The 27,642-nt window shown below is 35.1% G+C and overlaps 1 protein-coding gene across 7 annotated transcripts in view; it reads left to right on the top strand.

Annotated features, from left to right (window-relative positions):
* The window catches only part of ERCC6L2 (ERCC excision repair 6 like 2), a 170,803-nt gene that overhangs the window by 10,711 nt on the left and 132,450 nt on the right, over positions 1 to 27,642 (top strand). For 6 of the 7 annotated variants that reach the window (XM_077148717.1, XM_077148711.1, XM_077148716.1 and 3 more), the window contains one exon: positions 9,051 to 9,173. In XM_077148717.1, coding sequence (XP_077004832.1) covers positions 9,051 to 9,173 — 123 coding nt within the window. Of the gene's footprint in view, positions 1 to 937; positions 1,626 to 9,050; positions 9,174 to 27,642 lie in introns of those variants that run through there. The other variant, XM_077148715.1, reaches the window with a different exon arrangement.

The following is a 27,642-nucleotide window of genomic DNA, read 5'->3' on the forward strand; positions in this document are numbered from 1 at the left end:
AGAATCTGTTTAAATCAAGTAGTGTTTATGGGTTCTCAGTTTGTGTGTGATTCAGTGACGGACTCATAATTTATCACTGTTTTGTTCCCACACTTTCCTGGATGGGATACCTGGACTCCAGGTTCAGAATAGCTGTTTCAGACAATTCTTGCCTGTTTAAAGGAGGTAGAAGAACTAAATTCTAGAGCTTTCTACTCTATCATCTTCCCATAATCCTCCAGAAGGTTGGTATTGTGGATGAAGTTCTTTTTGTGTGTTTGTTTTGTATTGTTTGGGTATAGGAGGGATTTGAGACTTTTTTTTTTTTTTTGAGTACTTTTAAAAAATTGAATGGGTAGGATCTGGATCAGAGAGAGCACTTGAATAAGTAATATGCATAAACGTGCACACCCATACATGCATATACTTCATATATGCATGTCCATGTACGTACCGTATAAACAACACACACATATGTAAATATGCAAAAATGGGGCGCATAGTAGCTTCTGACAGATAAACTGATTTTTCCCCAACATTTTATTCTGAAACTTTTTGAACATATCGAAGAGTTGAAAGAATTGTATAGTGAGTACTCATCTACCCATGACCTACATCACATATCCATCCATCAATCTATCTTATGTTGCATTTCCAAGTTCCAGACATTAGTTATATTTCATCCTTGAACACTTGAGCATGCATATGATTAACTAAAGCTAAATATTTATTTACAATCATTTTTTTATTTTGAGATAAATTTTACAGTGAATGCACAAATCTTAAATAGCCACCATTCCATGAGTTTTGACAAATGTGTATCTCTGTGTAAGCCAAAGAAACCTTTTTCAAGATACGGAACATTATAACACACCAGAAAGTTTCTTCGTATCTCTTCCTAGTCCTGCCCCCAACCCCAAGAAAAAAACCTGTTTGTATACATGGAATCATATAGTATACTTTTGTGTAAGGATTCTTTCATTTAGCATGAATGAATGTTTTTCACTTAACATGGAATGTTTTTGAGATTCATCCATGTTGTTGAGTAAGTGAGTGGTTTGTTCCTTTTATTGCTGAGTAGTATTCTATTGTGTATATTTTTGTTTATCCATTCCCCTAGTGAAGGCAGTTGAACTGTTTCCAGTTTTTAGCTATTATATGAATAAATCTGGTATGAACTTTTTTGAACAGTCTTTTTGTGTAGTCATTTCTCTTGGGTGGATGAATTAAATAGAGTTGCTTGATCATTGAGTTGATACATGTTTAGTGTTTGTACCATTCTGTACTGCCACCCACGGATGAAAATTCTGGTGGCTTAGCATCCTCATAAGCATTTGGTTTGTCAGTCTTTTTAGCTGTTTGATTGGAGGTGCGTGTATATATAATTTGAGTGATATTAAGGATATTTTTTCTTCGAAGGAATAACTCTAGTGTATTGTTTAAAAGGCTTATCATAGGTTCATGCAGTCAGCAGGCTTTGGTCCAGAAGCTGACTGAAATTGTGGGTCACCTATTCTTTAATTTAATGGTGATTTATCTTATTTTAACCCAGCCTGAGTGAATATACAGAACCAATTTTATTACCCAGGGTCCCTGGATCCAATAGACAACATGGAGGATAATATTTGTTCTGTGAATACTTCAAAGTGAGTATAAGTTTAGTGAGCTGATATTAGCATCTTGATTTATTTATGGTATCCAGAAGAAACAAGAGTTTGCATGAAACCATATCCTGAATGACTATACAGCAAATATAAATTATGATTATTATTATTGTAACTGTCACATAAAAATCATGTAAGTCTTTGCCTCCTCATAGCCATTTATTAAAAAAGAAAAGTAAAAAAAAAAAAAGGTTTTTCATAGGGGGTGCAAGGGTAGTTCAGTGGTAGAATTCTTATTTGCCATGCAGGAGACCCAGGTTCAATTCCTGGCCCATGCGCGTCCCAAAACAAACAAACAAGCAAAGAGATAAAGGAAAACAAACAAAAATTCAGCAAAAAGTGCTGCAATAACAGGATACTCACATGGAAAAGAATGCAATGTGACCCCTGCCATACAGCATACACAAAAAAAGGTTTATCATAAAAGAAAATAACTCAAATCCATTGCATCCAAATAATTTATTATTTTTATCTTAATTTGATAATTAGCTTTCACAGCCATAAATTCTTAAGGATTAGAGCAGTGGTAAGTTTTACCTATTTATATTTCCATCTGCTATGTGAAGAAGATGGTATTAGTATTTTTTGAGATGAGATGCAAAGGAGAAATAGAATTTTGCAAACTATAAATCTTTATATATTAGATATTACATTGTCAAAGATGTCATCACTAAAGGCTACCCTTTTAAAAAGATATCTAGCTACTCTCAATCCTGAGATGGTAGGATTGATAATAAAGCTTCTTAGGTCATTTTCAATACTATTGTCTTGATATATGATCTTTAGAACATTTAAATTATATTAAAATTTAAAAGTTCTTTGGATCACAAGTCATGGTGTTTACTCAGAAATATAGTACTAAAGAGAAATGTTGTCTTTATTTTCATTCATGGAGAAAATGCGTTGATACCCAATGTGAACGGTTAACAGGGCCGCAAGCCCTTTAAAAGTAAAAACAAAAATTTCCTGGCTTTTAAAAGATGAAGTGGCCCTCCTTGTTTTGGAATATACTCCAGATTGTAGGAAGAGAGCTTTGTAAAGATCAATGGACTAAGCTCTTTCAAATGGCACTTTGTTTTGTTGTTATTTTTCAAAGTAAGCAAAAACCATCATACTTTTTGAAGTTCAATTTTAAAGCACTGTCTCTGCACCTTTTTATCTCCCAGAGAGATGAAAAATAAGGGTATATGGACTTCCCCCCACCCCCACCCCCACCCCCACACATGAAATAGACACTTTTTGCTATGCCTTCTTATGGTTGCAGGGATGGTTTGTTGCACTGTTTCCCAGCCTCTGTTTTACTCTGTATATCGTGAGCTGACTGTATGTGAGGAAAGATGGCCTATAAAATATTTTCCTTACAGTTTAGAAAGAAATGCTTTTAAGTAAAAACAGAAAGTTTTTGCAGAGTGTTATTTCATTTCCGAAATGCAGTTTTTCGCCTTTTAGAGGTGGATGATTTAAATCCATATTTTTCTTTTTATCTGTAAACAAAATGTAGCCTTTTCGACATTAAAGCGTGTTCTTTTCTTTTTAGTTTTGTAAACCTTCGTTATAAGTTGGCCTTTTATCTTCTAAGAATTAGATTTGATGGACCTTATGCAGTGCTAATAGTGTGGTAGAGATGGCTAGATCTCAAACAAAAATTCCTATTTCCTTTGCCTTCTCTCAGTTGCAGAAGATGGAGGCTTCTCAGCCTCCCTTACGTGTCCCTTGCATGTCAGTGAGGCCTGTGACTGAGTTCACTCAACAGAATGTGGGTGGAAGTGATGATTGCCATTTTCAGTCCTGGTCCATGAAATCCACTTGTGCTGTTTGCTGGGGATTGAATGTTCGGATCTCCACTGTTAGACCTCTGGGTGTGAACCATTTGTAAGTAGGACCTTGAAGATGTTATTAGTTAAGTTGTGCTCACACTATAAGCAAAGAAGCTGTGGGGAGCAGCCAGAATTCAACAACCTGGATGAGAAAGCTGGAGACTCTGCCATGTACATTACCATGTGATGAAAAAGCCAAGGAGTCCCAAAGATTGCCAGCCAGTCAGAAGATACCATCTGCCAGAAGAAGCAAGCCTTCTGTCCTCTGAAACCCTGAACCAATATATTCCTGTTGTTAAGCCAACCCATTATATGATATTTGTTTTAGCATCAGGGAAACTTAACATACTATTCTTATCAATTGAATCATGTTCCCCACGAAGCTCTGCTTAAGTCCTAAATCCTTGTCCTGTGGATGTAAACCCATTTGTTAATAGATTCTCTGAAGATGTTATTCATTAAGGTGATTCATTAAGGTGAGGCCAACTGAATCAGGGTGGGTCTTACGCCAGTATGACTGGAGTCCTTATGAGCATAGTAAATTTGGACACAAGTAGTAGGAGACAGATGGTCATGTGGATTACTCAGTGTTCTCTAGGGAAACAGAAATGACATACCTGTAAATATTATGAGATTTTTATAAAACTGTCTCACGTGACTGAGGATGCACAAGTCCAAATTCCATAGGGCAGGCTGCAAGTTGAGAATTCTGATGTTAGGCTTTTGATGAATTTCCCAGGCGAAGCTGGCTGGCTGAAGTAGAGATGGAAATTCTCTCTTCTGACTGCTGAAATTACGTCTCCTTTTAAAGCTTTCAACTGATTGAATGAGACTTCCCTCGTTATTGAAGGCAGTCTCCCCGGTTGATTTTAGTGGCAATCAGCCATAGATGCAGTCAGTTTACTCATGATTTAAGTCCATGAAATATCCTTGCAGTACTGGTTAGGCTGCCAGAGCTTCCTTGACCAAACAGCTGAGCACCATAACCTGTTCAAGTTGGCACATGAACCTAACCATCACCGCCAGCCAGCCACCACCAGAACACCAAATGCTACTTCAGAGACATGAAGTGTGACTTCTCTGATCCATTCAGAATGACTTCAGAGAAAGTATGGCCCTGCAAACACCTTGATTTTGGACTTGCAGTCTCCAAAACTGTGAGACAAATTCCTGTTGTTTAAGCTAACCAGTCTGTAGTTATAGAGGGCCTGACAAACTAAATTGTTAGTCTTCAAATGCTCGCTTTCCCTATCTGCCTTTTGGATACTCACACATTACTGCTGCATTCCCTTAATTAATATATTGAGCTAAGAATTTGTCGGTGAAGTTAGTTAGCTTTTCTGTGTAGTGTGCATTTTTATTTCAACTCTTTTGGGTGGAGTGTGTGGGTAGGTAATATGCTAGGAAATAGCATAGAATATTTAAACAAGATGCAAAGATTTTTCTTTAAAATCATTAGGGGATTTAGTAAATTAAGTAAAATTAATCCACAATTAAAGTATATAAATTTAGTCACCTTTGAAACTTCTCCTAAAGATATGAAATTCTTAAATAAATAAAATATTACATTTCATATATCTTTGCTTCAGGAAATTTAACAAATTGTCAAAAGTTAGAATTAAGATTTTGTATCATCCTTGGTAGATGAACAGATTAAATTATGAATTATCCATAATTATGAATAGTTTTCTTATTGTTAAACAATCCATAGATGAGTTAAAGAGCAAAGCGATGGGTTAAATCTTAAGTTGTCATACACTATCTAAAAGTATGTTTTAATTTTTCCTTTTCAGTAGTCTTTGAGAACCAGTCACCTAAAATTAAAAAATATGTGCATGAATGTATATATGAATGTAATCTTTAATTGTGGTATAATTACAAACATAAAATCAACAGATTGATTATTTCGTTTGCTTGTTTCTAACATTTACTGAGAGGTCCTTTAAAATTTCCCACTGTACTTGTGAATTTGTCTATTTCTTTTAATTCAGTAAATTTTTCCTTACCAACTTAGATTTTTTATAACTTCCAAGTGAAAGAATCTTTTCTGAATTCTGCCTTTAATATGTTTTGTTTTTTATCTAATGTTAATGTAGTTATATTAACTTTCTCTTAGTTTTGTTTGCAAAACTGTTTATCTTTTCCAGTCCTTACTTTCAACTTTCTCTACCCTTTCTTTTAGGTGTTCTCCTGTGTTGTTTCTGACAATCTTTGCTTTTAATTAGAGCATTTAGTCCCTTTCCATTTGATGTAATTTCTAATATATTTGAATTTAAATCTGTTATTTTATTATTTGTTTTTTCTTTGTTCCATGCCATCTGTGTTTATTTTCCTCCTATTTTTTTCCTTCTTTTGGATAGATTGTTTTGTATTATTCCATTATCCCCTCTTATGAGGTTGGTGGTGGTACATTATTTTGTTCTTCTTCTAGTGGTTTTCAACAGACATTTTTGGATTACCCAGAGATCCCAACAGACATTTTTGGCATACCAAAATCTAATCCAATTAATGCTTTTATTTCATCCTCTAAAATATAAGGTCTTCAGAATATAATAGCTACACTTGTTCCCCTTCTGAATCGTCTGCATTTGTTGTCATATCTTTTAATTCTTCCACTATTTGTTCCCCAAAAAACGTTACTATTGTTTCATAATGTTAATATTCATTTATGTTTTCAACATATTTGTCATTTTTGTTGCTCTTAAATTTTCCCTGTCTCTCAGAGCTTCTGTCTGGGATCATTTTCTTTGTGCCTGAAAGCACTCTAGTTATTTTCTTTAGTATGGCTTTTTGGTGATATATTGGCTAAGCTTTTGTTGTCTGAAAATGTCTTGCCTTCATTTTTAAAAAAATATTTTTATTGATATATCTTCAGGCATATATACTCCATCCAAAGTATACAATCAGTGGTTCAGAATATCATCACATGGTTGTGTATTCATCACCATGATCATTTTAGAACATTTGCATCTCTCCAGAAAAAAAAAAAGGAAAATTCATACATCCCATACCCCTTACCCCTCCCTCTCATTGACCAATCGTATTTCAATCTGTCCATTTTTTTTTTTTACCCCTTATTCCACCTTATTATTTATTGGTTGATTGGCCTTATTTTTTTACTCTCCTGTCCATACCCTGGATAAAGGGAGCATCAGATGCAAAGTTTTCACAATCACATGGTCATATTGTAAAAGCTGAACAATCCTCTTCAAGAATCAAGGCTACTGTAATATAGTTCAACAGTTTCAAGTACTTCCTTCTAGCCACTTCAGTACACTGTAAACTAAAAAGGGATATCACTATAATGTATAAGAATAGCTTCCAGAATAATCTCTCAACTCTATTTGAAATCTCTTAGCCATTGAAGCTTTATTTTGTGTGAATTTCTCTTTCCCCCCTTTTGGTCAGGAAGGCTTCCTCAGTCCCATGATGCTGGGTCCTGGCTCATCCCTGGGAGTCCTGTCCCATGTAGCCAGGGAGATTTGCACCCCTAGGAGTCATTTCCCACATAGTAGGGGAGGGTAGTGAGTTCATCTGCTGAGTTGACTTAGAGAGATTGGCCACATCTGAACAACAAAAGAGGTTCTCTGTGGGTGACTGTTAGGCATGATTATCAGTAGGTTTATTCTCCTTTGCAGAAATAAATTTCATAGGGATGAGCCCCAAGATCAAGGGCTTAGCATATTGAATTGGTTGACCCCACTGCTTGTGAGAATATTAGGAACTCCCCTGATGGGAAAGCTGAATAGTTCTCCTTTTCTCTCCAGTCCCCAAAGGGGACTTGGCAAATTTTTGTTTTCTGCCTGAATTACACTGTAATGTATTGGGGTATCACACTAACCTGTACAAACCAACAAGATCTCATGCCCTATTCAATATTCCATCTAATTATGGTGTTCAAATAAACTGACCATGTAAGTTAAATTCAATAATGCGCTACTCAAAATATCAATTTTGCACCAAGTAAATATCTCTTCCTTTGGTCTCACACAGAAGTTGAAGTTTTAAAATAGAGACCATATCATCCTTTATCCTGTAGTGATGTTTTCAGTAGGTATAAAAATCTTGGTTACTTTTACTTTAATATTTTGAATATGTTCTGTTTATGTCTTCCACTGTTTTTGTTGCAAGCTCAGCTATTTGTCTAATTGTTGCTCTTTTGTAAATAATCTGTTGTTTTTTCCTCTGGCTGCTTTTAAGATTTTTCTCTGTCTCAGGTTTTCAGCAGGGTTTTTAAAATTTTGTTTATTAGTTTTCATTCTCAGCAGTTTTTTAATAAGACATCTACTTGTAGATTATTTTTGACAGCAGAGGAGCTTGGTGTTCTTAGATCTTGAATCTATGGTTTGATTTTTTTTTAATCTGTTTGGAAGGTTTTCTGCCTTTGTCGCTTCATATATTTCTGCCCCATTTTTCTTTTCTATCCTTTTGGCTTTCAAATTAAAGGTATTTTCCCACCCATGTTTTTAAGTGTTTTCCTTTAGCTTTTCTAATCTTCTCAAACCTTTTTCTTTAGTTTAAGTATTTCTATAATTTATTTTTATAAGGTAATAATGACTCTTTTACCCCACATAGATCTCTCATATCCTTTCTCCCCCAGTCTTTAAAACAACGCAACCAATATTGTATTTGCCATTTTTACAGTTATTATTCAGTGAAGTTAGCCTAATTTACCCAAATTCGCACAGCTGCCACGCAACTCAAACTTAAATTTGAACCAAGATCCAGCTGGTTTGAATTGAATCGGGTCTCCGGCATGGCACGCAAGAGCTCTGCCACTGAGCCACCGTCCCATCGCCCTGATTCAGTATTTTTTGCTCTTCATTATATGAAGTTATAGTTCCTTCTTACTAAATATCTGTCTTTCTCACTTGATTTAGAGAATAGTTATTATTCAGAATGGTAGGTGTATCGATGTATCATGTATCTTAAAATAACGTTCTTTCCACCTATGTATATTGGATGTACATAAGCGATCAAATTTATGAGCCAAATTTACTTTCTTATGGAACCTACTGTTTATAGAGAAGAAATAATGATATGAAGAGGTCATTTCCCTGAATAGGAACAAATGAGAAGATAGATTAAATTGTAATTGTTGGGATGAAGAGAAAATTCATTGAGTAGGTAGAATTTATTATGGAAGAGATGGCAATGTGAAAAGTTTTTTTGCTATATCTGAGGGTAGCATTTTTTTTTTCATATGCTGTATGGCAGGGTCATATTTCATTGTTTTTCCATTTGAATATCTCTGTATTGCAGCACCATTTGTTGAATTGTCTGTTTGTTTGTTTTGATTGTTTTTTGGGAAGTGCACAGATTGGTAATCGATCCTGAGTCTCCCGCTTGACAGGCGAAAATTCTACCATTGAACTACTCTTGCTCTAAGGGTAGCATTTTTATTATACATATCTTTGTTAATATAAATGAGTACAATCATATGAGTGTTTTGTTTTGTTTTTCCCCCTAACAAATCTATTTATATATACTTTAATTGTCATTAATTGGCTAGTGAGTAATGTAAGCAGTGAAATTTTGTCTGTTGTGATATATTATACATGGTGATTAAAAAAATAGTTTTTCTTTTCAGGTTATTTCATTTCTGGCTGCAGTTTTGCATAAAAAGGGAACTCGTGAGGATATTGAAAATAACATGCCAGAGTTTTTACTGAGAAGTATGAAAAAGGAACCCCCTTCTTGTGCAGCAAAGAAGGTAAAATATCTAAAAATAGTCAACTGATGAAACTGGTATTGCAAAAGCTTTTAGAAATGTTAAAATATTACATTTTAGTATAAATTTCAAAACATGGAAATTTAAAGAAATTATTAAAACATTTGTTTTATGCAGCTAAGTTCTGAAGGATTATAAGTTTCCTCCTCAAGTTAAGTATGTTTGAATTTTAGAATGGCAAAATAGTATTTCAGTTTAAACTTGTTTTGGGGTTTTAGTTTCTGTTGTTTGGCTGATTTGCCATGATTAATTTGTTAAATTGCCATGAATATATATGTAAATTTAATTGATGTTTTCATTATGTATTTATTATTTATAAAGGAGACAGTTATATATAGGTAACAAAGGTACATGATTAATATTTAAAGTTGCTTTAGAAGAATAATTACAAGCTGAAAATATATAACCAATTCTTTCTATTCAAGGAACATTGAATTTAGAATAAAAAGAATAAGTTTTAGGCTTGTCATTGCTGCCCACGTGACTATGGGCATATCTATGCTTCTGCTTTCTTTATGAATTTGTTAATAAATATCTTATACAGTTTTTTATAAAAAAAAGTAAGAGATTAATAAACAAATTTCCACAAGTTTTAAAGCATAGTGTCTTTCTTACATAGTAAGTCCATGCTCTACAATAGTGCTTTTAAAGCTAGTTGCTAAAGGGCCAGTTGTCATTTTATTTTTAAATTTCCAAATGGTGTGAATTGATACTTTAAAAATGAATTATTGAAAAAATGAATAGGAAAAAGACATCCATCATATAAGCCTGAATTTTTACTATTCAGATTCAATACACATAAAATTATTCTGTCCAGTTGTCGTAAATGTTTTTTTAATGTATACCCTTGATTTCAGGTAACAGTTTGCCAACAACTGACAGTGATTTGTGGATCACACATTGAGTGAAACTGCTGTACGATATGTTATGCTAAAAGGATATGCCAGTAAATATTTGCAATGAAAATTTGTCTACCTGCTCATCTTATAATTATATATTCTTAAAAACTTTAAAATTCTTGAGCATTTTAAGGCCATGCTTTCTGAACTACTGTATCCATTTCCTTGGTGGTGGTGTACAGGATAGATGAAGCCAGAGGTAAAAACATGGTATATCTTCCTCTTCAACTTTGCTCAAAGCTTGGGAGGGAGAAAAGTTAAATAATGAGCATATTCTAAAATTTAGAATATGAAAATATTTTTGTGGTAGAACCATTTGTGCATATTATTTATGCAAAGTTTCCTTGAGTTTTTAAGAGAAAATGCTAGACTTAAAAGAAATTTCTGGCTTCTTGGAATTTACCTCTCAGATTGCTTACTATTCTCTGCCGTTGAAGTGCGATTAGGGGCATTTTCAGTGCGTAATTTTGAAAAATATTCTCTTAAGGCATTAGAATCGTTATTACTTTAACTTCTCCTATTTTTTTTTTTACTAGCATAAATGCGTCCTGACTGTCAGATTCGATTTGACCCTAAAGAGCATTATGATTCTTTATATTTTTAGCAAGAGCTCGAGTACTTTTTTTAGGCCTAAATTCAATTGTACTTTGGTTCTGAAAGTCAATGCAGGGCTTACAGATTTCTTATCTGTGACTTTGATAATTAGCAGATGGAAGAGAAAGAAAAGAGGGAAAATAATATTTAAAAATATTTAAAAGATTAAGTATTTTAGAGAGAACAAGAATGGGAGAAGACAAGAATAAAAAAATTAAAGATATTCATTTGCTGATATGAGAAAATGTGCTAATTGCTCCCTCAGTTGACACTAACACCTCCCTCCCTCTATCTCTCTTTTTCTCACTTCTGTACTCTATTCTCCCTTTCCCTCTTTCATTCTTTCCTTTCTTTTATTGAATTCTGTTGGTGAATTCACTAACAGAAACAGTATGAGGAAACAGGTGCCCTCTTTCTTTATTGGTAGAAATAAATTTTGGTACAGCTTGTTTGTATTTCATTTCAGAAGTATTTATTAAAACTGAATTCTAGCACTGAAGAATTAGATGAATTTCCAATAATGCAAAAAGTTATATTTATAAAAATAGTTTCAGGAAACATTATTTGTGATAGAAGATATTGGCAATAAACTCAGTGTCCCCCAGTGAATAGATAACTGGTTAAATAAATTATGCTGCATGTACAAAAGGAATAATACAGCTGTTAATAATAAAGCTTTAATGTATATGTACCGGCAAGGAACAATATTAGCTATATTGTCATGTAACAAATAAGGTATAAAAGTAGGTATTCAGTATTCTACTGTTTATGCATACATTATTGCTGAAGGAATATATAAGAAATGAATACTGGTTGCCTATGGGGGAAAGAAACTTGAGGACCAGTAGGTGGAAGGTGACTAATTCTTTTTGTATTTTTACCATGTGCATATTTCACATTGGAAAAATTACATTGGAATTTGTATTTTATTCCATTAAATTGATCAGTTAATGTGAATAGTTGACCTCTCACTGTGGAGTCCTCTTAGAACATCATCATTTAATGAGATAATTTTCTTTATCAGTATTTTGACTTTATGTCTTTTTTGTCTGATAATATATAGTCATTTCCTGTCCCTTTTGATTACTAATTACGATTTCCATGAAATATTTTTTTCCGTCTTTTCACTTTCAGCCTACTTGTGTTTTTGAATTTAAGGTGAGACTCTTGTAAACAGCATGCAGTTGGGTCTTGCTTTTTTTTTTTTTTTTTTTTTTTAATCCTTTCTGCCAGTATCTGCCTTTTGACTGGAAAGTTTAACCCACTTACATTTAAAGTAACTGTTGATAATACAGAACGTACTCCTCACATTTTGCTGTTCAATTTTTGTCATAGCTTTTTGGTGCCTCAATTCTTCCATCACTGGTTTCTTTTGCATTTAATTGATTTTTTTGTAATAAATATTTTAGAATCCCTTCTCATTTCCTTCTGTGTATTTTTCGGATATTTTCTTTGTGGTTACCATGGGGCTTAAATGTAACATCCTAAGTTTGTAACGATCGCATTTTATTTGATACCATCCTAATTTTTTCCCACAGTTCTTTTCTTTTTTCCTTTATCACAATAATAGCTTTTCTTTCTTTTTTTTTTTTTTTATCTAGTTAAGGAAGAAAGGAAGGAAAACAAAGAGGTAGAAAGAGAGGAAAGGTAAAGGGAGAGAGGAAAGAGAGAAGAAAGAGGGGAGGAGGAAACAGGGACAGTAATGAGGGCAGGAGAGTATTACACTCCCCATCTGTCCCCAGAATCTTCATCCAGATGATCCTAGAGCAAATGTCAAAGGAAATTACATTGGCTTTCTGTCTCTGAGCTGATCACTTCTTGACTTCTGGTCTGGTGCCCCCTATTTGGCTTGCCTGAGCCTTGATTTTGTCAGCTTTACCAGAATCATAATATCAAGATCATATAGGATCTATCCTTTTGTGTCAGGCTTATTTCACTGAGGATTATATCCCGAAAGTTATCCATGTTGTCATATACCTCAGGACCTCATTTCATCTTACTGCTGCATAATATTTCATCACGTGTATATACCACGTTTTGTTTATCCACTTATCTGTTGATGGGCGCTTGTATTGTTTCCATCTTTTAGCAATTATGAATAATCCTGCTGTGAATATAAGCGTGCAAATGTCTGTTTGTGTCACTGCTTTTAGCTCTTCTGGGTATATACCAGGTTTGATATTACTGGGTCATGGGACAACTCGATATTTGGTTTTCTGAGGAACTGCCAAACTGTTTTCCATAGCAGCTGTACCATTATATAGTCCCACCAGCAGTGAATGTGTTCCAATTTCTTCACAGTCTCTTCAGCATTTGTAGTTTCCTGTTTGTTTAATGGCAGCCATTCTTACAGATGTGAAATGATATCTCATTGTGGTTTTAATTTGCATTTCCCTTATAGCTAAAGAAGACGAGCAACTCTTCATGTGCTTTATAACCATTTGTATTTGCTCTTCAGAAAAAATGTCTACTCATATCTTTTGCCCATTTTAGAATTGTGTTGTTTATTCTTTTGTGGTTGAATTGTATAATTTCTTTATGTACGTAGGATATCAAATCTTTATCTGATGTATAATTTCTAAATACTTTTTCCCATTGAGTTAGCTGCCTCTTCACCTTTTTGACAAAATTCTTTTAGGCACAGAAGCTTCTGATTCTGAGGAGTCCTCATTATCTTTTTTTCTCTATTGTTGCGTATGTTCTGGGTATAAAGTTCAGGAAATCACCTCCTATTACTAGGTCTTGATGATGTTTCCCTGTGTTTTCTTCTAGGAGTTTTATGGTTCTGGCTCATATATTTAGGACTTTGAATCATTTTGAGTTAATTTTTGTATGAGGAGTGAGATATGGATCATCTTTTATTCTTTCGGTTATTTATATCCAGTGTTCCCAAGCCTATTTATTGAAAAGACTATTCTGTACCAATTCAGTAGATTTGGGAGCCTTATCAAAGATCAGTTGACCATAAATTTAGTGGTCAGTCTCTGTGCTCCTGATTTGTTTCCATTGATCAGTACTTCTATCTTGGTGCCAATACCATGCTGTTTTGTTGACTGTGGCTTTATAGTAAGCTTTAAAATTGAGACATGTTAATCCTCCTACTTTACTCTCTTATCTTCAGCTATTTGAGGTTTCTTTCCTTTCCAAATGAATTTGATAATTAGCTTTTCCACGTCTTCAAAATAAGTTATTGAATTTTGATTGGTATTACTGTGAATCTGTAGATGAATTTAGGTAGGATTGACAACTGAACAGCATTCAGCCTTCCTATCCATGAGCACAGAATATCTTTCCATCTGTTTAGATTGGTTTCTTTTAGCAATATTTTGTAGTTTTCTGTGTACAGATCCTTTAATTTCCCTGGTTAAGCTTAATCCTAGGAGTTTGATTCTTTAGTGGCTATATTGAATGGAATTTTTTCCTTGTTTGTCTCCACATTTAGGTTATTATTTGCATATTAGGAACATTTCTGATTTTTGTACATTAATCTTGAATCCCATTATTGTACTGAATTTGTTTATTAGCTCAGGTAACTTTGTTATGGATTTGTCAGGATTTTCCAACTATAGGATCATGTCTTCTGCAAATAATGAAAGTTTTACTTCTTCCTTACCTCTTTGAATGCCTTTTATTCCTTTCTCCTGTCTAATTGCTCTACCAAGAACTTAAAGTATAATGTTGAATAATAATGGTGACAATGGGCATCCTCATCTCATTCCTGATTTTAAGGGGAATGCTTTCAATTTTTCACTGTTGAGAATGATGGGGTATTTTTTTAATGATGTTGAGGAAGTTTCCTATGGTTACTGCCTTTTATAGTGTTTTTATTAGAAAAGGATGCCACATTTTGTTGAATGCTTTTTCAGTATTAATCGATATGATCATATGATTTTTCCCATTGAATTTGTTAATGTGCTGTATTACATTAATTGATTTTCTTATGTTGAACCATCCATGCATTTCTGTTGTAAATCCCACTTGGTCCTGATGTATAATTCTTTTAATGTATTGTTGGATTCGATTTGGTAGAATTTTGTTGAGAATTTTTGCATCTGTGTTCATCAGGAAAATTGGTCTGTGGTTTTCTGAATTGTAGCACCTCTGTTGTTTTTTGCATATGATAAAAGTGATATTAATGTCATAAAATGAGTTATATAGTGATCCTTTTTCCTCAGTTGTTTGAAAGAGTTTGAGCAGAAGTGGTGTTAGTTATTTTTGGAATGTTTGACAAAATTCCCCTGTAAAGTGCTCTAGCCCTTTTCTTTGTTGGAAAATTTTTGATAACTAATTGAATCTCTTCCCTTGTAATTGGTTTGTTAAGATTTTCTGTTTCTTCTCAAGACAGTGTCAGCAATTCATATTTTTCTAGAAATTTGTCCATTTCATCTAAGTTGTTTAGTTTGTTGGTGTATAGTTGTTCATGATATCCTGTTATGATTTTTTTAATTTCTTCAGGATTGATAGTAATGACCCTCTTTTCATTTCTAATTTTGTTTATTTGCGCCCTCTCATTTTGTCTTTGTCAGTCTAGCTAGGGGTCCATCAATTTTATTGATTTTCTCAAAGAACTAATCTTTAGTTTTGTTAATTCTTTGTGTTGTTGTTTTTGTTCTCCAGTTCATTTGTATCTGCTTTAATTTTTGTTATTTCTCTTCTTCTCTTTGCTTTGGGGTTAGTTTGCTATTCTTTCTCTAGTTTCTACAGGTGAGTAGTTACATCAATTTTTGCTTGTTCTGCTTTTTTAATGCAGGCATTTAGGGTGATAAATTTCCTTCTCAGCACTGCCTTTGCCCCATCACACAAGTTCTGATATTTTTTATTTTCATTTTCTTTTGTCTCCTGATACTTAGCAGTTTCTCTGACAATTTCTCCTTTGATCCACTGATTATTTAAAAGTATGTTGTTTAATCTTCATATATTTGTAAAAGTTCTGGTTCTTTTGTGATTGTTAATTTACAGTTAAATTCTGTTGTGGTCAGAGAAAGTGCTTTGAATAATTTCAATCTTATTTAATTTATAACAGTCTTATTTGTGTCTCAGTATATAGTCTGTTCTGGAGAATGTTCCATCACACTAAAGACCAGCATATATCCTGGTATATTGGGATATATATACCAGGATATATATATATACAGTGATCTATATATATCAGTTAGGCCTAACTCATTTATCACATTATTTAAGTTTTCTGTTTCCTTGTTGATCCTTTGTCTAGTTCTATTAATAGAGGAGAGTGGTGTATTGAAATCTCCCATTATTAGTGTTGAAATATCAGTTGCTCCCTTGAATTTAGCCAATTTTGCCTCATGTACTTTTGACCTTCTTGATTGGGAGCATAAACATTTATGATTGTTATTTTTTCTTGGTGAATTTTTCCCTTTTATTAATATATAGTGTCCTTCCTTATCTCTTATGACATCTTTACATTTAAAGTCTATTCTATCTGATGTTAATATAGCTATCCCTGCTTTCTTTTGGTTAAAGCTTGCATAGAACATCTTTCACTATCCTTTTCCTTTCAGTCTGTTTATATCCTTAGGTCTAAGATGAGTCTCTTGTAAGCAGCATATAGGTGGATACTATTTTTTAATCTATGCTGCCAGTCTGTGTCTTTTAATTGCTGAGCTTAGTCCATTACCATTCAGGGTTATTACTCTAAAGACGATTCTTGAATCTACCATCATATCCTTTAGTGTTTATTTAACAGATCTGTATGTTCTTTTCTCTCTTTTTCTTATAATTCTTTAAGTAACCCTAACTGTTACACTTCAATTGTGTACTTTCTTCCAGACCTCACTCTCCGGTTTTGTTTTTTTTTTTATTTGTTTGTTTTTTAAGTCGACAGAACCTCTTCAGTATTTCTTGTAGGGCAGGTCTCTTGTCAGCAAATTCTCTTAGCCTTTGCTTGTCAGTGAAGATTTTAATCTCTCCCTCAGTTTCGAAGGACAGCTTGGCAGGGTAAATAATTCCTGGCTAGAAATCATTCTCCTTCAGAATCTTGAATATATCATACCACTGCCTTCCCACTTCCATGATGGTTATTGAGTAGTCTGAGCTCAGTCTTATATGGTTTCCCTCGTGAATAGTGAATTGCTTTTTCCTTGCTGCATATATGACTTTTTCCTTCTCTTCAATATTTGACGTTCTGATCAGTATCTTGGAGTAGGCTTGTTTGGATTTATTCTATTTGGGGTTCATTGAACTTTGATTTGCACATTTATGTATTTTATAAGAGTTGAAAAGTTTTCTCCCATTTTCTCTTCAACTAGCCTTCCTATCCCTTTTCTCTTTCTGGGATACCAATTTGTGTGTTTTGAATTGTCTCTTATTTCCTTGAGATCTAGTTCCATTTTTTCCATCTTTCTTGCCACTTCTTGTTTTGTATGTTCAAGTAAATTGACCTGTCTTCTAATTTGCTTATTTTTTCTTCTGTTTCTTCAAATATACTGTTGTGTATCTAATATTCTTTCATCTCTGTGAGAGCTGCCATTTTTCTATTTATTCTTTCAAATTCTTTATTCTTTTCCAGTTTCTTCTTTTTTAAAAAAAATTTTTGTTTTTGTATAGTATAACATATATACAAAGCAAAGAAATAAAAAAGCAATTTTCAAAGCACTCAACAAGAGTTTGTCGTGGGCTACCATTTGATCCTCTCAGATTTTTCCTTCTAGCAGCTCCAGAATATAGGAGTCTAGAAGGCCCAGTTTCTTCTTAATATCTTTTATGTCACTATGAACATCTTTGATTAGTTATTCTAAGTTCTCTGTCCCCTCCATGATTTAATTAGCTCATTTGTCTGAGTCATATCTGAATGAATCTTAACATGCTTTATGATTTTTTTGTACAGAAGGATCTAAATGTCTTAATAAGGTTATTTTGCAAGTTGATTTTCTTCATGCATCTAAGGTTTTTTATTTACTTAGATTGATGTTCCAGTCCCCTTTTAGACTTGGCCAAAAGTCCTTCCCTGCCAAACCAAGCCCCAGTTTTCATGAAGTGATTGCAGTTCTACTTGAGGTTCTGTTAAGAGTCAACCTAACTTTAATAGTGTACACATACTTAACTGCAATTTGCATTGATTTTCCATCTAGGAGCTGATCACTTCTTGACCTGTTATTCAGAGCAAATCAGTCGGCTCACCTGAGCCTTGACATTGTTGTCTTTACCTGAGTCATAATATCGAGATCATACAGTATCTCTTCTTTTGGGTTGGGCTTATTTCACTGAGGATTATGTCCTCAAGCTTCATCCATGTTGTCATATGCCTCAGGACCTCATTTCATCTTTCTGCTGTATAATATGCCATCATATGTATATACCACATTTTGTTTATTCACTTGTTTGTTGATGAGCACTTGGATTGTTTCCATCTTTTAGCAACTCTCAATAGTGCTGTTGTAAACAGCAATGTGAAAATGTTCATGTCACTGCTTTCAGTTCTTCTTGGTATATATATCTATATACCAAGCTTAGTATTACTGGGTCATAGGACAACTCGATATTTAGTTTTCTGAGAAACTGTTACAGTCTTCCATAGCAGCTGTACCACTATACAGTCTCACCAGCAGTGGATAAGTGTTCCAATTTCTCCATTTTCTCTTCAACATTTGTAGTTTCCTGTTTGTTTAACGGCAGCCATTCTTACAGATGTGAGATGATATCTCATTGTGGTTTTAATTTGCATTTCCCTTATAGCTAAAGAAGATGAACAACTCTTCATGTGCTTTTTAGCCATTTGAATTTGCTCTTCAGAAAAATGTCTATTCATATCTTTGTCCATTTTATAATTGTGTTGTTTATTCTTTTATGGTTGAATTCTATAATTTCACTATGTTCATGGGATATTGAATCTTTATCTGATATATGGTTTAGAAATATTTTTTTAGAGTTTTAACGTGCTTTATGATTTTCTATTGTATAACCAGCGCAGCTAAATATCCTAATAAAATTATTCTGTAGGTTGATCTCCATCATGCATTTGTGGTTTTATATTTAGATTTCCATTTGTCAGACCTTCCCTGCCAAACTCAGTCCCAGATCTCATGTGGGTATTGCAGTTCTCCTTAAAGCTCTATTGAGAGCTAGGCAGGTAGGCAGTTTGTCAGACTGCATTTTCCACTTCTTCCTAGAGATGGAGCACTTGAGTCACTTCTTCTCCTTACACCCACCTTTCCTTGGCTACAAGACTTGCTAAATTAATTAGAAACCCAATGTTATTCCAGCCAGGCCCCACCACTTGCATGCCCAATGGTTCTGGTGGCCCTCAAACTCTCACTTGGGATGATCTTGGGATGTGGGACTGGATATTTCAACTTTCCTTCCCACAGCCAATCTGGAAATATCTGGTGGGTGGTGGCAGTGCATGATTTGGCAACTCCCTCATCCTAGCCTTTCTTTTGTTTGTCAGTTGTTTATATAATTTCCATTCGTTCTTTCTGTTTTTCTTTAGCACTTTGAGCACATTTAGGACAATTTTAAAAAGTCTTTGTCTAGTATGCTCAGAATGTTGTCCTCTTTGTTGGTAATTTCTATTGCTTTCTCTCTCTCCTTTGCATGGGCTATCATTTCCTGTTTCTTTGCATGCCTTGTAATCTTTTGTTGCATACTGGATATTTTAATATTTAATATGTTGTACCTCAGTTTAGTCACTGAGGTGTTTGTTTTTAAGCTTTCCTCTCCAGCTAGTGTCATGGCAGAGATTTCCGTGGATGCCAGGAGCTAATAAAAAATGAAAATAAAAGAAACAAACATCTTTCCCAGTCTTTGCAGATTGGCTTGTGCAAGTGTTCTCCTTCAGAGCTTAGCTTTCCAGTCAGTGTATCTGAAAAAGCAGCCTGAGGTGAAAGTGTATGCCATGCCTAGTCTTTTCTGGGCTTGTGTCTTGTTCTGGGCACATATGCATGGCCTTTGGTAATCCCTCATTTACATGGATCTGGGTGTCTCTTTTCCCTAGGAAATATTCTTTCTCCCTGTTCCTGGGTCCTTATTATCTATCTCAAAGGCAGTAATCCTTTGTCCTAGATAGCTTTGATTTGACTGTTTTCTTACAGTGTATTAGCTGCCATTTGAGCTGCTTCTACATCGTGGGCAAGTTCTGCGACAGTTAAGCCTGCAATGAATGTCCTGATTTAGTCCTTCAGACTGCCATCAGATGGAATGTTATAGGCATAAATGCACCCTAGTGTGTGCATAAGAGTTACTCTGCTTCTTCCACAACTAGAACCAGGGACCTGTACAGAGTTAGTGGAGCATTAAGCCAGGAAGGGAGAAAGAAGGGCTAGCAAAGGACTTTGAGGTTTCCAAACATTTTTGAGTTTCCTTTTTCTTGTTTCATCATTTCATCTCTTTAATTTTTTACTGGAGCCCTGAGGAAGATGGTTCTGCCTGTTCTTTGTTATTGTTTAAAACTTCTGTGGGGAGGATAGAACCTGGAGCATCTCACTTTGCCACATTAGTAATAGCACTTTGCTATCTGGATCAGGTACCCATCTGAAGGTTGTAGGTTTCTGGAAAGTTACTCTAGTGCCTGGAACCCTTGTGGAATCTTATATATTGCCCTAGGTGTTCTTTAGGATTGGCTGGAATGATCCTGGTTGGGGGTTGGCAGGTTATGATAGGTAGCAAGGTCTACCTGAAGCTTGTGTAACAGCAACCTCCAGAGTAGCCTCTCAACTCTATTTGAACTCTCTCTGTCACTGATACTTTATTAATTACATTTCTTTTAACCCTTTTGGTAAGGCTGTAACTGTTGATCCCATGGTACCAGGTCTGGATTCATCCCTGGGAGTCATTTCCCACATCACCGGGGAGAATTTCACCCCTGCATGTCATGTCCCATGTAGCGGGGAGGGCAATAATTTCACTTACAGAGTTGGACTTAGAGAGATGGAGGCCACATCTGAGCAAAAACAGAGCTCCTTCAGAAGTAACTCTTAGGCATGCTACAGGTAGTCTAAGCTTCAAGCTTCTTCACTACCTACATAAGCTTCATAAGAGTAGGCCTCAGGATCGAGGGCATGGCCTATTCATTTGGGTATCCTGAAGTTTGACACAGTATCAGAGGATTCCCTTATGGTAAGGTTTAACAGTTCCATATTCTTTCTCCCTGCCCTTAGGGGACTTTTGCCAATGCTGTTTTATTATCTGCTTAATATACTCTAGGATGTTTCTAGGAATTACAATAATCTATACAGGATTAAAGGACCTCTTTCTTATTCTGTGCTTTCTGTGTTTCAGTTGTTCAAATGAGCTATACAGGTAGGTTGAATTAGAGTATGCACTATAGAACATTTCAGTTCTAGATCAAATAAACCTTTCTTCCATTGGTCTCAACGAGTATGTGTGGTTCTCAAATGTAGACACTGTCTGCCTTACCCCTATATTCTGAATCACTTTAACCCCAACTTGTTTGGCTTCCTTCTTATCTCTAAATATCAGGTTGTAATGTGAAACAGCCTCTCAAAATCCAGAAATAATAATCACCCCTCTGGACTTAATGTGTCTACTCTAAAACCTTACAATCTAGGTCCCTGTTTTCTTATAAGCATTTTCTAAAGGTGACCATACTATTGTTGTTTTTTTGTTTCTGGCTTGTTTTGTCTCACCAAATGTCCCACATACTCATTCACGTCATTGCATACCTTACAGTATTGTTCCTTTCTGTAGCAGCACAGCTTTCGTTCATAAGTACACACCATTGTTCGCCAATCTGCTTTTCCATCAGTGCATCCTTCAGCCACCTGCATTCATTGGGCATCATGTATAGGGCTCGAAGTCCATAATCCATCAACATTCTCAATTTTAAATAATTTCATTGTTCCCAAGAGGAAGAAAACCAATAAACACACCTTCACCAAATAGGAAATCTAAACCTCCTCTGAACTCTTATTCCTCACCCCATTGTTTACCTCTGCTGTTGCTGTTGTAGTACTGGTGGTTTCCTTTTGAGCATAGTTCGTAGCATGCAATAACAGTTTTCCCCCTATATCCTGCACTTAAACACTCTTTATACAAGAATCATATCTTTGAAGTAATTCTTAATGAGAACTTATTCATATTTCTAGTGTGAGTCAGTAGGGCATGAAGGTCTATACAGCCCCTTTCAATCTTGTTGATCTTCAATGTGGTAATATACCTTCTAGACCCACTAGAGAATCTCCTTTGCTCCTATCTATTACCTTACATTGGAATTCAACCTCATTAGCTAACAGGTCACCCATCTCTAGCTTCTATGTATCTCTAAGTCCCCTGTATTTTGTGGGTGAACCACCAAGAGGTACATAGAAGCTTCTCCTCTAAGTCCCCTATCTTCTGTATTATAAGCCTCTGATTATACACTTATGTTGGTCATAAAAGTGACTTATACAGTATCTATCCTTTTGTGGCTGGCTAACTTCACTCAGCATTATGTCCTCAAGGCTCATCCATCTTGTCATGTGCTTCAGGAGGTCATTTTGTACTACTGCCGCATAATATTCCATCATATGCATATACCAGTTTTGTTGAGCCACTCATCTGTTGATGGGCATTTGGTCTGTTTCCATCTTTGGCCAAATGTGAATAATGCTGCTATGAACATTGGTGTACAAATGTCTGTGTCGTTGCTTTTAGCTCTTCTGGATATATACCAAGTACTGCTATTTCTGTGTCATAGGGCAACTTGATATTTAGTTTCCTAGCAAACTGCCAAACAGTCTTCCATAGTGGCTGCACCATTATACATTCCCAGTAGCAGTGCATAAGTGTCCCAGTTTCTCCACATCCTCTCCTACATTTATAGTTTCGTTTTTGTTTGGTATCTCATTGTGGTCTTGATCTGTATTTCCCTTATAGCCAGTGAGAATGAGCATCTCTTCATGGGCTTTTGAGCCATCTGTATTTGCTCTTCAGAAAAATGCCTTTTCATATCTTTAGCCCATTTTATAATTGAATTGTTTGTTCTTTTGTTGTTGAGTTGTATGATTTCTTTGTATATATAGGAAATCAAGCCTTTGTCCAATATGTGATTTCCAAATGTTTTCTCCCATTGAATTGGCTGCCTCTTCACCTTTTTGACAAAGTCTTTTGAGGTGCAGAAGCATTTTATTTTGAGGAGTTCCCATTTATCTATTTTTACTTTTGTTGCTTGTACTTTAGGTGTAAAGTTTAGGAAGCTACATCTTATTACTAGGTCTTTAAGATATTTCCCTACATTTTCTCTAGAAGCTTTATGGTGCTAGTTCTTATATTTAGGTGTTTGATCCACTTTGAGTTAATTTTTGTGTAAAATGTAAGCTAGGGGTCCTCTTTCATTCTCTTGGCCATTGATATCCAGTTCTTCCATGCCCAATTATTGAAAAGACTATTTTGTCCTAGTTCAGAGGATTTGGGAGCCTTGTCAAAAATCAACTGACCATAGATTTGGTGGTCTGTTTCTGCACTCTCGATTCAATTCTGTTGGTCAGTCCTTCTGTCTTTGTGCTAGTACCATGCTGTTTTGACCACTGTGGCTTTATAATAGGTTTTAAAGTCAGGGAGTGTTAATCCTCCTACTTTGTTATTCTTTTTTAGGTTGCTTTTAGCTATTCAGGGTCTCTTTCCCTTCCAGATGGATTTGGTAAATAGCTTTTCCAAATTTTCAAAGTAGGTTGTTGGAATTTTGGTTGGTACTGTGTTGAATTTGTAGATCGATTTGGAGAGAATTAACGTTTTAACTATATTTAGCCTTCCTATCCATGAGCAGGGAATGTCTTTCCACTTATTTAGATCTCTTTTGATTTCTTTTAGCAGTGTTATGTAGTTTTCTTTGTACAAGTCCTTTGCATCCCTAGTTAAGTTCATTTCTCAGTATTTGATTCTTTTAGTTACTGTGCAGGTTTGAAAGGATGTATTTCCCCTAGAAAAGCCATGTTTTAATCAAAATCCCATTTTGTAAAGGCAGAATAATCCCTATTCAATACTGTATGTTTGAAACTGTAATCAGAACATCTCCCTAGGATGTGATTTAATGAAGAGTGGTTATTAAACTGGATTAGGTGATGACATGTCTGCACCCATTTGTTTGGGTCTTGATGAGTTTCTGGAGTCCTGTAAAAGAGGAAACATTTTGGAGAATGAAAGAGATTCAGAGAGAGCAGAGAATGCTGCAGCACCACGAAGCAGAGTCCATCAGCCAGTGCTTTGGAGATGAAGAAGGAAAATGCCTTCCGAGGAAGGTCATGAAACAGGAAGCCAGGAGAAGAAGCCAGCAGATGATGCCGTGTTTGCCATGTGCCCTTCCAGATGAGAGAGAAGCCCTGAACTTCAGCCTTCTTGAAACAAGGTATCTTTCCCTGGATGCCTTTGATTGGACATCTCTATAGATTTGTTTTAATTGGGACGTTTACTCTGCCTTGGAAGTGTAAACTAGCAACTTAATAAATTCCCCTTTTTAAAAGCCATTCTGTTTCTGGTATATTGCATTCCGGTAGCTAGCAAACTAGAACAGTTGCTATTTTAAATAGAATTTTTTCCATAACCAACTCCTCAGCTAGCTCATTTCTTGTGTATAGAAATGTTACTGATTTTTGCACATTAATTTTATATCCTGCCACCTTGCTGAATTTGTTTATTAGCTCAAGTAACTTTGCTATAGATTTCTCAGGATCTTCCAAGTATAGTATCACATCTGCAAATAATGACAGTTTTACTTCTTCCTTTCCAGTTTGGATGTCTTTTATTTCGTTGTCTTGCCTGATTGCTCTAGCTAGAATTTCTAGCACGATATTTAATAAAAGTGGTGACAGTGGGCATCCTTGTCTTGTTCCTGATCTTAGGGGGAAAGCTTTCAGTCTCTCTCCATTGAGTATGATGCTGGCTATCAATTTTTCATATATTTCCTTTATCATATTGAGGTAATTTCCTTTGATTCCTATCTTTTGGAGAGTTTTTATCAGAAAAGAATGTTGAATTTTGTCGAACGCTTTTTCAGCATCAATTGTGATGATCATGTGATTATTCCCTTTTGATTTGTTAATGTGCTGTATTACATTAATTGATTTTCTTGTGTTGAACCATCCTTGCGTTCCTGGTATAAACCCCACTTGGTCATGGTGTATAATTCTTTTGATGTATTGTTGGGTTTGATTTGCTAATATTTCATTGAGAATTTTTGCATCTATGTTCATTAGGGAGATTGGCTTGTAGTTTACCATTCTTATAGTATCTTTACCCGGTTTTGGTATTAAAATGATATTATCTTCATAAAATGAGTTAGGTTTTTCCTTTCCTTTTTCCTCAATTTTTTGGAAAAGTTTTAGCAGGAGTGGTGTTAGTTCTTTCTGGAATGTTTGATAAAATTCCCCCGTGAAGCCAGCTAGCCCTAGGCTTTTGTTTGTAGGAAGATTTTTGATGACTGATTGAATCTCGTTACTTATGATTAGTTTGTTGAGCTCTTCTATTTCTTTCTCAGTCAGTGTAGCTTGTTTGTGTGTCTCCAGGAATTTGTCCATTTCATCTAAGTTGTGTAATTTGTTGGCGTGTAGTTGTTCATAGTGTCCTCTTATGATTTCTTCAGGGCCTGTGGTAACGCACCCCTTCTCATTTCTGATTTTGTTTGTTTGCATTCTCTCTCTTTTTTTCTTCGTCAGTCTTGCTAGTGGCCCATCGATTTTATTGATTTTCTCAAAGAACAAATTTTTGGTTTTATTGATTCTTTCTATTGTTCTTTTGTTCTCCCATTCCTTTTTCTCTGCTTTAATCTTTGTTATTTTTCTTCTCCTGTCTGCTTTGGGCTTAGTTTGCTGTTCTTTTTCAAGTTCCTCCATGATTGCTGTTAAGTCCTCAATTTTTGCTCTTTCTTGTTTTTTAATATAGGCATTTGAGGCAATAAACTTTCCTCTCAGCACAGCCTTTGCCACATCCCATAAGTTCTGATAAGTTGTATTCTCATTTTCATTCATCTCCAGATAGCTACTGATTTCTCTAGCAGTTTCTTCTTTGACCTGCTGGTTAAGCGTGTTATTTAATCTCCATATATTTGTGAATGTTCTAGTTATTTGGTGTTTATTGAGATCCAGTTCATCCCACTGTGATCACAGAAAGTGCTTTGAATAATTTCAATATTTTTTAATATATAAAGACCTGTTTTGTGCCCCTGCATATGATCTATCCTGGAGAATGCTCCATGAACCTTAGAGAAGAATGTATTACATTGTGCTTTGGGATGCAATCACCTGTATATGTCTGTTAGGTCTAATTCATTTATCATGTTATTTAACTTCTCTATTTCCTTGTTGATTTTCTGTCTGGTTGTTCTATCTATAGAGAAGAGTGTGTATTGAAACATCTGTCACTCCCTTAAGTTTTGCCAATGTCTGTCTGATGCACTTTTGGAGCTCCCAAACATTTATGATTGTTATATCTTCTTGATGAATTGATGTTTAATTAGTATATGGTGTCTCTCTTTGTCTCTTATCATGTCTTTACATTTAAAGTCTATTTTGTCTGATATCAGTATAGCTTCTCCTGCTTTCCTTTGGTTACAACTTACATGGAAAATCTTTTTTCCATCCTTTCAATTTTAATCTATCTGTATCCTTTTGTCTAAAATGAGTCTCTTTTAAGCAGTAGATAGCTGGATTATGTTTCTTAATCCATTCTGCCAATCTGTATCTGTTAATTGGTAAATTGAGTCCGTTAACATTCGGAGTTATTACTGAAAAGGCATTTCTTGATTCCACCATCTTATCTTTTATATTTTATTTGTCAGATCTATGTATTCTTTACCCTCTTTCTTTTTGTATTGTTTAAATTACCCTTAGTGGTACTCTTCCATTCTGTGCCCTCCTCCAGACCTCCTTCTCTTGTCTTTCTTTTTTCAGCCGGCAGAATTCCTTTTAGTATTTCTTGTAGGGCCGGTCTCTTTTTGACAAATTCTTTCAGGACTTCTTTGTCTGTGAAAACTTTCATCTCTGCCTCAATTTTGAAGGACAGTTTGGCTGAATACAGAATCCTTGACTGGAAATCTTTCTCTTTCAGGATCTTGAATATATCATATCCCACTGCTTTCCCGCTTCCAGGGTGCTAATTAAATAGTCTAAATTCAGTCTTATTTGATTTCCCTTGTATATAGTAGATTATTTTTCTCTTGCCGCTTTCAGGATTTTCTGCTTCTCTTCAGTATTTGACAGACTGATTAGTATGTGCCTTGGGGAAGGCCTATTTGGATTTATTCTGTTTGGAGTTCTTTGGGCTTCTTTGACTTATATATTTATATCGTTTATACTGGTTGGGAAATTTTCCCCCATTATATTCTGAACTACTCTTCCTAGCCCTTTACTCCTGTCTTCTACTTCTGGGATACCAATGATTCTTATTATTTTGGCGCTTTGTTTTGCCTATCATTTCCCTGAGTTCCCATTCAGTTTTTTCCATCTTTTTTGCCATGTGCTGCTTTGAGTCTTCGAAGTCAATTATCTTGTCCTCTATATCACTTATTCTTTCTTCTATCTCTTCAAATCTGGTATTGTGTGCCTTTAGTATGTTTTTTCATTTGGTCAACAGAGTCTTTAATCTCTGTGATTTCGCTATTTTCCTATTTATTCTTTCAAATTCTTCTTTGTGCTCTTCTCTTGTCTTCTTGATCTCCTCTATGTCATTTGCTATCCCACTTTTTTTATTAAGTAGAGTTGTATTAAAATCTTTGATTAGTTGTTCCAATGTCTGTGTCTCCTCTGGTGTTTTAATTTGATCATTAGGCAGGGCTATATCTGTCTGTATTGTGATATGCTTTGTGATCTTCTGCTGTCTTCATGACATGTAAATATCTTGATTGATTTACTTTGGGAGTTGATTTCTTTCAGTAGCTCAGGTCTTGTGTTTGCGGAATGGTTGTATAACGGGGGAAGGGCATGGGGTGGAGCACTCAGTATGGTGATTTGTTTCAGGGCAGGTATGGGTGCAGGTTGTGGATGTTATGCTGATGCTTTTGAGTGTGCGTG

The sequence above is a fragment of the Tamandua tetradactyla genome, chromosome 2 (assembly GCF_023851605.1).
Source record: "Tamandua tetradactyla isolate mTamTet1 chromosome 2, mTamTet1.pri, whole genome shotgun sequence".
Lineage (NCBI taxonomy): Eukaryota > Metazoa > Chordata > Mammalia > Pilosa > Myrmecophagidae > Tamandua > Tamandua tetradactyla.